The sequence below is a fragment of the Pteropus vampyrus genome, unplaced genomic scaffold, assembly GCF_000151845.1.
Source record: "Pteropus vampyrus isolate Shadow unplaced genomic scaffold, Pvam_2.0 Scaffold104, whole genome shotgun sequence".
NCBI lineage: Eukaryota > Metazoa > Chordata > Mammalia > Chiroptera > Pteropodidae > Pteropus > Pteropus vampyrus.
In genome coordinates, this window is record NW_011888885.1 from 5,370,401 (window position 1) to 5,381,328 (window position 10,928).

Below are 10,928 nucleotides of genomic sequence, written 5' to 3' on the forward strand. Positions count from 1 at the left end.
ACCTAAAAGATGAGCAGAAGTTAGCTAGGCTTAAGAAGTATTATAGGCAGGAGACCAGAGCAGGCAGCTATGGCTGAAGCCTAGAGAGCAAAGGGGATCCAGGTGTGTGGTGTGGCTACAAAGACTGGTGGGGGTGTGCCTAGACAGGAAGCTGCTCCTTGCTTGTGTGTGTGTGTGTGTGTGTGCCTGTGTTTGGCATCTGAGGCCAGAGCAGGTATCTGTGAGTTTGAGGGCTCTGAAAGGGCCTCCTGGAGTCCTGGGCAGACCAGTGACCCCTCTGGGCTGCTCCACTGTGTGCGTATTGCAGGGGGGAAGGAGATGGGCTTTAGGGCACCCTAGGATGGTTGAGAGTCAGAGGTTGATATCAGGGATGCCTCGTGGTGGTACTTCCAAACCCAGACCCCTTCCATATGCCAGAGGTGAGTGGGTGTCCCTGTGAGGGCTGGGTGACTTTGGGATCATGTTGGTAGAAGTGGGGTTGCCTCATTCAGGGGGCTTCTGCCTGCTGCAGCCCAGGTGGCATTGGTGGGGTGGGGGTGGGGGGATGTGAGCAAAGGAAGATGATGGTCCCTGCTCTTTCACTTACCCTCCTCATTTGGACTTTTTAGAGCCTTTCGCATGGTTGCCTGTTAGTAGTTTGGGAAGTGTGTGTGCATGTGAGAGCGTGTCCAGGAGCTCGTGTCCCCATGTGGTACGTGTGGGCGTGAGCTCTTTACGATAGGCTATTTCTTCCATTTCTGCATGGGAGCCCTAAGAGAAGGCCTGGAGCTTTCAGGGAGGTGAGAGTGGAGGAAGGAGGTCTCCCTACTCCTTCATTCCCCTCAGCAGGCCAGGCTGGACCTCCCCCATCTCTCTCCTTCTTGTGTGGAGGACAAGGGCTTCCAGTACCACAGCTGGAATGTGTTGGGGGCCATGCACTTGTATCAGGGTGAGATGACCCTGTGGGACAGAGGGCGAATACAAGAGTGCATATTATGTGGGTCTCAGGCATTTGGGAGGAAATCTTCAGACTCACGTCTACGCAAACGTGTACACGTAAGAGGGCTGTGGGCCTTCGTCAGTGTGCATGGTGGTGATGTGCTCTGTGGATGTCACACTGCTATGTGTGCTTCACTTGCCTGCGTCTCACTGCCCACTGGTGGGTCTGGCTGATACCTGATCCTCGGGCCTCATACATTTCATGCAGGTAGACAAAAGTCCCAGGTCCCTGTGGGGACTGAGCCTCAAGTTTCTGATGGGAAGGGGGCCATCTCCACCCTAGCTCCATTGTTCCCATCATGTCCCCCCTAACCAATGTCACCTCCCCTAGGATCCAGGTGAATGATCTCTTGGTAGAGGTGGATGGAACCAGTCTGGTGGGAGTGACCCAGAGCTTTGCAGCCTCCGTGCTCCGGAATACCAAGGGCCGTGTGCGGTGAGGGCCGAGAGGGTGGGGCGGGTGGGGAGTGGGAGCAGGCAGGAGACTTGGCCTGCATCCAGACATTCTGCCCATTTGCCCACACCCAGTTAAGGTTCTGGGTGGCCCAACTTACAAAGGACGTCCTACTGCCTCCCTGCCCAAAGGAATTGCTGTGCCCACATCCTACGCCCCATGCCTGCCTTCCCATCCCAAGGCCCTGACCACTGCTGGTGGACAGCATTCAGGCTCTAAACTGGCCTCTTGGGCTCGTTCTCCTTCCCCTTGCCTGTCCCAAATCATTCATTGAAGAACCAAGGTGTACAGGGAGAATGACATCCAAATTGGGGACCCCTACTGGGCATTTTGTCCCTTCCTCCTCACCTGTCCTGTATAATTCTAGGAGCACTCTCCTCCTTTGTCCTGTCAATTACGGATGTTGTGCTAGAAGCTCCCTGTGTGTCTCCCTGGCATAATGTTCAGGGAACACTTCCTGCCCCCTCCAAGAGGGGTACTGCCCCCAGGAAAGGGTGGGAGAGAGAAACAGGATGTGGGTGGCCACGGAGAGGAGGGGCTGATGCCTGGAAGTCCACTATTTCCTCTCCATCCTAATCTTCAGTCACCATCATCCCGCCCCTTCCTGAAGCTCAGGGCCTAGAGCATACACAAGACACCCCTCCATAGCCCCAGCACTGCCAGGGTGTGTCAGCTTTGCCATCCTCTGCCTTGTTCTCTCCCACATGGTGGGGTCAGAGCCCCTACATTGGCAGCTCTTGAACTCATGTCCCCTAACTCCAACAACACCTCTCCCCCAAAACTGTCCAGGAAGGCTAGTGGGCCTCTGCCTCTCCTGGGAAGGAAACCCAATAAGGGCCCCCTGCTTCCCCATTCATTATTAACATTCTGAGCCTCTGGACTCAGCTCTCTCATTTCACCTCCCCTGGGAGAGCCTGGGTGTGGAGAGAGGAGCATCAGTGAGGATGGTGGCATAACCCAGCTGAGGACAGAGGCAAAGGGGATGACACTGGTGCCCCTGCAGGTTTATGATTGGCCGAGAGCGGCCAGGGGAGCAGAGCGAGGTGGCCCAGCTAATTCAGCAGACCCTGGAACAGGAGCGATGGCAACGGGAGATGATGGAGCAGAGATACGCCCAGTACGGGGAGGATGACGAGGAGGTAGGGACTCCTGGCCAGGCTGCCAGTGTCATTGCCCCCTGGTGGCCGGATGGAGCTTTACAGTCATCCTCTTCCTCTGCCCCTCTCCCAGGCCTTTTAAAGAAGCCCAGAGCACCATTCCCTATCCTGGGGGAGCCCCCAGTCTGAGGGAGGTGATGCAGATTCGTCCTTCCAGGAATCTCAAGTCTGACAGAGGAGTTACAACCTCTGTCTTCAGAGAGCCTTCCTGGTCCTACAAGGAAAACACAGTTATTTGAAGAGCCTTCACTCTGAGGGGAAGCATAGCCCCTAATCTCAGGGGACCCGTAGTATGAGGGGTAAAGCACAGGCTGTTTTTTCAGGACTCTCAGTCTTATAGCGGAACTACCCACAGCTTCAGGGAAAGACACAAACCATGCCTCTGGTATGGCCCCCAGTCTGATGGGGGAGGCATGAACCATACTCCTGAGGGGCTAGCTCCCAGTGTGACATGGGCAGACTGCTGTCAGTCTAAGCCCTGCCTGGTCATCAGACCTGAGGGAGGCGGGGATGGGCAGGGTGCATGGCCTTCTATCTCCTTCACAGACAGGAGAGTATGCCACTGACGAGGATGAGGAGCTGAGCCCCACGTTCCCGGGTAGCGAGATGGCCATCGAGGTGTTCGAGCTGGCAGAAAATGAGGATGCCTTGTCCCCTGTGGACATGGAGCCTGAGAAGCTGGTGCACAAATTCAAGGAGGTGGGAGGAGCAAGTCTTTGGGGTGGTGGAGGGCAAAGGCAGGCCAGCAGCCCGCCCCATAGCACTGCCTGCTGCAGCTGGAATTAAGCACCTGCCTCTCTCCCCCACAGCTCCAGATCAAGCATGCTGTGACTGAGGCCGAGATCCAGCAGCTAAAAAGAAAGGTGAGGGGTGTGTGTGGCATGGGGCATGGATGGGGTCTGAGGGCTGGGGGGACAATCCCCCATCCTCACACCTACATACACTGACACCCATCACCCACAGGCACGTACGGAACAAGCTACTCTGAGGCAAGGGAGGGTAGTGTTAAGAACTTGAGCTCTGGACCCATCTGCTCCACCATTCACTTGCTGCTCTGTGCGTCAGTCTCTGAACCTATAAAATGAGATAACAAGAGTGCCAACACCATAGGATCTTTGTAAGGATTAAACGAAATAATATGTGGAAACTCTTTAGCACAGTGTCTGACACATCATAGGTGCTCAATAAAAAGTTGAGCTATCAGTTATCATACTAAAGCACACTAAATTACACTCTAGATGTCTTCATGTTTATATTGTCCCACACGTGTCCTCTACATGCAGGTCCAGCAATAAATGCAAACTGCCCAAAGATACACAGGCAGATGCCAGCCTGGACCCCAGGCACATAGTACCCACAGAGCTACTCACCCAGACACCCAGACACCCACTCTATGCAGACAGAACACAGAGACACTAGACCCATTACACCTGGGTGCATCGTCTTGGGTATGTAGGTCCCCTCTGCATTGCTCTGCTGTGAGACCACAGACATGGCCATCACACAAGAAGAGTGCCACAGGACATGTGCCTTCTCACAGAAGTGCTGATGCCGATGCTAGCACATGGTGACCCACACATGACATACGCGATCACATATATGTACCATGCACAGACACCCACACAAGCACATTGGGTGCCAACACTCCTACAGGCATGGAGATGCACAGACTTCATATTAAAAGTCTGTATTGGGCCTTTGCTGGGTCTGGACATTAGCAGTCCCAACTCCCGTGGGGCTTCCAGTGTGGTGGGGAGAGGCAGGCGTACACAGGGGTCATGCGGACACAGTACACCCACATGTGAGTTTATACCCACCATGCATGGAGAGAGGAGAGAGTGAAGCTGAGTCTCAGGAGAAGGGCAGAATTTAGATGACTGAGGCGGAGGAAAGGCTTCGATGGCAGGAGACAAACTCGAGCTTGGAGGCTGGCTTTGGAAGGCCCGTGTGCTGTGGCAGCCGTTCCTGTGGGTGAAAAGTGGGAGCAGAGCTGGACTGCCAGGGTGGGCTGCAGCTGCAGTGTCCTGACTCTCCCCTAAGGACTTTTGCCCTGGACCCGTAGCCACATGGGAGCCATATGAGGAAAGGTCGCACTGCCTATAAAGTGGGAGGGCATGAGGGTGAGTGGGCGGGACTTGGAGACCAGCAAATTTAGAGGCTCAGGTGGTATCCTGGCGGGGGCCAGCCAGAGCTGTGCAGAGAATGGCAGAAGGTATGGAAGGGAGGATCAGGTTGGAGCTGCATTGCTGAGGTTGAGATGACAGGCCATGTACCTGGGCGGATGCACAGCATGAAGGGGAAGGACAAGTCAAAGGTCTGTTCATGCTTTCAACCTATAAACATCTCTCAGGTGCCTTCTAGGTGACTGGCACTGTTCCAGTCCCTGCGATGGGCAAAAGCAGATTTATTCTTGCTCTTATATAGCTTAGAGGCTGCACACCAATGAATGTATTATTACAGACTGACATGGGAGTCTACAGGAGACAACAGGGTTACTGAGCTCCTAGAGCAGCAGGCTCTGATCTGGTTTGGGGGGGTGAGGGGAGCTGGGCCATTGGAGGGGCTCACAGAGACTTCTCTGGGGAAGTGACAATCTGAGCAGAGTTCTGAAGGGTGAGCTAGTGGGAAATGACGAGGCAAGGGGGAGGGGAGATGGGAGCATTCCAGGCAGAGGGAACAGCACAAGCAAATGCTGTGCCAGGAGGGAACCTGGCAAATCTGAGGATCTGTGGGAAGGCCTGTGTGGCTGGGGAACAGAGCAAGTGATGGAGGAGCAGGCAAGGGCTTGAGGCTGAGTGCTGGGGTGGCAGTGAGATGGTGGGCTAGACAAGAAAGGGGGAATAAGTTTGTGTGGGTGGGGTTCGGGTTTGGGGCATGGTGCCTGGGAGGAGTTGGGAGCAAGGTTGGGCTGGAGCTTGGGACTCAGGGCTCTGAGTGCACAGAGGGGGTGTGGGACGTGAGTATAGCAAGCACAGAGGCTCTAGGACTGAGATGTTGAGGCTGGGAGGTCTGCACTGGGGTGGCCTGGGAGCTGGGAGAGAAGCCAGAAGTATTCAAGAAGCCACAGAAGCAGGGACTAGTCAGTAGGGCTAGAGCTGCAGAGGGAACAGAGGGCAGTGGTGACCCTCACTTGCCCAGTTCTTTTACATCTGCCGCCTCACTGTAGCCCTTGTGAGCTTGGCAAGGCAGGATCACTCCCATTTTACAGATCAGAGGACTGAGGCTTAAGACAGAAGTTGCCTTGACAGTGATTAACCCGGGCTAGTCACTGATTAACCTGGGCCTCCTGCCTTTTAGGAGTGTGGTACAGTGTCGGGGACTTTGGCTGGGACCTCAGCTTCAGAACTCCCACCTCTTCCCTCTCCAGTTTCAGTTCTCAGGCTCAGCCAAGGAGTTAGTAGTAGGGGTGGGGCACATTGGGCCCTATATCTGCAGGAATCATTCAGAGACCCTGGCTCCAGTGCAGAATGGGGGCGCTCCTGGACTTCTTCTGGCTCTCACCAACCGAAGGCTGCTCCTTCCTCTCTCAGCTGCAGACCCTAGAGCAGGAGAAGGGGCGGTGGCGGGTAGAGAAGGCCCAGCTGGAGCAGAGTGTGGAGGAGAACAAGGAGCGCATGGAGAAGCTGGAGGGCTACTGGGGCGAGGCCCAGAGCCTGTGCCAGGCTGTGGACGAGCACCTACGGGAGACCCAGGCCCAGTACCAGGCCCTGGAGCGCAAGTACAGCAAGGCTAAGCGACTCATCAAGGACTACCAGCAGAAGTATGTGGCCAAGGGGGCTGGGGGAGTGAGTCCTGGGCCCAAGGAGGATTGAAAGGCCTTTTGTGGCAGTCCCTCCATACCTCCAACTGAGTAGGGAGGTGAGGAGCACAGAAGTTGGAGGGCCCCGTGATGTTGGGGGTACCTGGGCCCAGAATGATGCCACCAGAGCCAGCATAGCAAGACCCCAGAGGCTTTGGGGATACCTGGCTCTCCCCGACCTGAGAACAGGGAGACAGAAGAGCTGCCCAGGTAGAGCTGAGGACAGGGTTGAGAACTCTGATATTCCCTGGCTGGAAGCCAGGCCACGTACTCTTACCCACTGTCTGTCCGCCACTGATCTGTAGGGAGATCGAGTTCTTAAAAAAGGAGACTGCACAGCGCCGGGTTCTGGAGGAGTCGGAGCTGGCTAGGAAGGAGGAGATGGACAAGCTCTTGGACAAGGTAGGCCCAGGAGTCCCCCGGGAGCAGGGCCCTATGGAGGGAGCAGCAGGTAAGCCCTCATCCAGCACTCACTCTGTGGATCCTGGAGGGAGAGAGGGGGAGTTATGCTGTTGGCTGAAAGCTCAGAGTCATATCCCCACCAGTGGGACAGAAGGGGCAGGGCCCATGCCTGGTACCCAGGCCTGACCCCTTCTCTCCTTTGTTTTTCAGATCTCAGAACTGGAAGGAAACCTGCAAACACTGAGGAATTCTAATTCTACTTAACAGGAATCATTCCTTGACCGAATCCCCTCCCATTGTCCTCTCTCCCCTGTCCTCAATATTCCACCCCACCCCCTACCAGCCTGGGGACAGGTGCCCCGACTCCTCCACCCCTCCGCCCCACCTCCCCCAGCTTCAGGGACCAGAGGGCCCATATTACAGGCCCCCTTATGGTGGCCCAGGCAGACAGAGGTGGCTGGAAGGATGGCCTTCTTCTTGCCCCATGGGGCTGAAGCACAGAGGCCAGGGGAGGCCAAGGGCTGGCCTGGGTGGTGGATGGACACAAGAACCTGCAGACCAAACTGCCAGACTTTACAACCTCCAGCCTTTGTCTCTGGACTGGAATGGGGCTGGGGGCTCTCCCAGCATCTCACCACCTGGAGGCTGCTCCCTGCCCACTGGGTCCCTGGGTGGCCCTTGGGCTTCTTGACTTGAGATTCTACCTTCTTGGCCCTTCTCCCTCCCCCATCTTTGTGCTGTCTCTGTTGCATTCTGACCCTCCTGCTGGGAGGGGTTGCCTCCACACCTCCTCCCATCCCCGTCCCCCCTCCCAGGAGGGATAGAGTCCACCCCAGAGCCTGGAGGCTGGGCCGGGCCCTGCACTGATTTCTCATGTATCCTTCGGGAAAAGGGGAGTGAAAATAGGAAAAGGGAGGCAGCAGCCCTCAATTTCTCCTTGCGCCTCCCCTCTCCCCCGCCATTCCCTGGTGCCAAATAGCCATAACCTCTTCTTGGAACTGTTCTGTGGCCTCTCCGGGGTTGAGCTTCCTGGCCAAGCCTGGGAATGTCAGGGAGGAGAGGATGTTGGCTTGGGGGCCTGGTTGCAGAAACCCTGGTTTTAGGTTTTAGGCAAGGGGAACATTTCTCACTGAGAGCTAGGCTCTGCCCTGCCCTGTCCAGGGCTACACCTGGAAGCCTTGTACTAACACCACAGAGATTCAGCCTCACCCCACCCACACCCACACCCACACCCTCAGTTTTCCAATGTTTTGACTGGAGGGCAAAATTTTACTACTCATCTTTTTGGAGACCAGGGCTGCCCTGTTGACAGCCTGCTTTCTAAGTGAAATCGACTCTTCCCACTTTAACCCCAAATTGGGGCGTGGACCAAGGGAGGTGTGACCCCCCCCCCCAGGTCCCCTCCTCTTTCAGAAACCATCTCTCATTTTGTCCCTTCCTCACGCTCCTGCCCCAGCCTGGGTTTTTTGTTCATTTTTTTAAACAGACATCCCTGTCCCATCCGTTTGGCTTCTCGTCCCCTGTAAATAGACCATGCCATCGATCAGTATTTCTCGCCCACCCCCCCCTTTTCCTGTCCCCAGACGTCTCCCTACCCCCTGAAAGAGCTGGCTGTCTCAGCGCCCAGGCCCCAGCACTTCACCTCCACCCGGGCAGATGGAGGGGCGGGGCCAGGTGGGCGGGACCACGGGGGCGCTTCCGGTTTCTCGGGCTGGTTGCCGCCTCTGCCCCGCCCTCTGCAGGACTGCGTCTCTGTATATAATATATATATGTATGTATTGTTCCCGGTTTTGTACGGACCATGCCCTCTGTCAGGTCATCCCCATAAAAGCGGCCCCCAGAGCCTTGCTGCCTGGTTTCTTGATTCGCAGGAGGATGGGGGAGGGGCAGGGATGCCAGTCTGTGCCGAGTGGTCCCCTCCCACCAGTGCTACTCTGTTCCTGAGGATCTTTATAGGGAAATCCCTTGTCCCAGGTTCCAGCACACTCCTTTTCTGCTACTGTTGTTCCCATCAACACTATGCTTTTTTATCCGTTTCAACTGGGCAGGGCTGGAGTTTCCAGATAGTTCCCTACCTGCATCGCATTCCTCTTTTTACAAGCCTCTGATGGAATTTGAGGATGTGTTAGACATGGTGAGGTGAACCTCAAGTTCCTCGGCTGAGAAGTCCTCTAACCTGATGGGAATACCCAGCCCCTCCTCTCACAAAGCACACTGTAGGAGGTACACAAAGGATCTAAGGTTTCCAGGAGATGGCAGCTGGGGGTGAGAGGTGACATGTCAGCAGTTCTGTCCCCAGGGTCCCAGAAAATCTGCTGTCCTAGAGAATCTCTCCAGGGGGCCACTGGAGAGGCCTTAAATAGTTTGGATCCCTTGCTCTGTGCCAGCAGGTCTGGTTGCTAACTCACTGGCTCTGATACATTTGGGTCTGGGAATCCAGATGCCAGGGTTCCAGGGAAAAGCCATGGTGAAGTCCCAGAGAGGCCATTCCCAGTACCAGTCTCTCCTCGCTCTGGGTGCTGGTGTGTATATGTGTGAGAACTGAAGCACAAGGCACTTGTGTTCGGTAGCCTGGCCCCCAAGGAGATTCTCACATTCCCCTTTGCCCTAAGGAATGGAAGATCCAACATCAGAGTTCTTCAAGGTCACCTTGGTGGGTCCCTGACAGCCCCCAAGATAAGTGCCCTCTATAAGAACTTCCAGTGGCAATCAACTCTTGAGGCAGCCACTCCCTTGTTGATGGCTCCGTCACACAAGTCTCTCATGTCAAGCCAAATTCTGGCTTCCCATAGTTTCTCAAGGATCCTAGTTCTATACCCCAAGGCCATATAGAACCCATCCAAGTCCTGCCACCAGGAAACCTGAGGGTCACCTGGAAACCTAGGATGGTGACCATGCCTGTCAAGACATTTTCTCCCAAGTAGATCATCCTTGGAACACTTCTGGGAGACAGATCCAAGTGGCAGAATCCCAAGATCAGAGACCACCAAACCACAAAGTCACAGGTTATGGCTCCAGAGTTAGAGGTCACTGAGGCCCTGCTCAGGAAACCTAGCCAAGAAGTCCCAAGAAGTAAAGTGGCTGGATCTCTGTGGGTGGGGAGGCAGACATGGGGGTGTGGTGAGGGCTTCTGCTCTGATGGGCTGAGCATCCAAGATAGGGTCCCGCTACCCTCATCGGTCCTGTGTGTTAGGGGAGGAGCCTGCACATCATATGTTCCAAAAGGTGGGCCAAATATCAGCCCCGTGTCTCAGCCTAAGTAAGTTTGATGTGGGCCTGGAGGTGTTGTGTGGCTTTGCTGTTTCTCAGGCCTGAGATATGACTAACCCATGAGGTATGTCCATGTTTGGGGCTGTCAAGTGGCTATGGGCAGACCTAAATGAGGCTTGTTACCTCAACCTGCTCTATCACCTGCCTAGATCTTAGGAGCTTGGGCAGATTTACTACAACCCCAACACTTGCCATATGGAAGGGAAATCACGAAGGTTTTCTCAACTCCCAGACACTTAGGCATCACTAGGACAGAGGGTCCTCCCAGGTCCTACAGCCTAGCAGATACCCTCTTACAGAACCTACTCCCCGCCCCCAATGCTGACATTACATACCCATCATTTCCCTACTTCCTATAGGGGCTTATAATCAATCCCCCACCTCCAGCCTACCACGTAGATCTTACCAGATGCCTGGCAAACCATGTCCTCTATAAAGACACTAGACACAGCCCTGATAGGCTGTTACCCAGAGTCATTCCCCCCCAGATCTCCACAATCTAGCCAGTACCCCATGGCTGCCAGCAGATTCTGAAGATAGCCAGAGACCCCAAAACTCCCATAGATCTCCATGGATACCTTTAGCCACTAAAGGTTATTCTGTCCTCATTCACAGTCCCAAGACTATGGTTGAACATGCTACTTCCCACAGCCCCTTGGAGACCTGGGACTGCAGAGATTGGTGGGTCACTGGGGAGCTCTGTTCCCATTCCTACAGACTACACTCCTCCTTTGAGCTCTGGACCTCTATGCAACCTCACCACTTGCTCTTAATGAACCACGTTCATTCCTCTAAGTCTGTTTTTCCCTCTTCGGATGGGGGGGTAATAGGAACATGTACCTCATTTTTATTGTGAGGGTGACGATCT

At 55.0% G+C, this 10,928-nt stretch overlaps 1 protein-coding gene across 1 annotated transcript in view; it reads left to right on the forward strand.

The window, feature by feature from the left end:
- Window positions 1-8,148, forward strand: part of PPP1R9B (protein phosphatase 1 regulatory subunit 9B) — an 18,049-nt gene extending 9,901 nt beyond the window's left edge. Inside the window, exons 5-10 of the mRNA XM_011365075.2 lie at window positions 2,436-2,571; window positions 3,136-3,288; window positions 3,399-3,452; window positions 6,120-6,349; window positions 6,694-6,790; window positions 7,001-8,148. Of these exons, the coding sequence (XP_011363377.1) occupies window positions 2,436-2,571; window positions 3,136-3,288; window positions 3,399-3,452; window positions 6,120-6,349; window positions 6,694-6,790; window positions 7,001-7,054 (724 nt within the window). The 3' untranslated portion in view covers window positions 7,055-8,148. The remainder of the gene's footprint in view (window positions 1-2,435; window positions 2,572-3,135; window positions 3,289-3,398; window positions 3,453-6,119; window positions 6,350-6,693; window positions 6,791-7,000) is intronic.
- The last annotated feature ends 2,780 nt before the right edge of the window (window positions 8,149-10,928 follow it).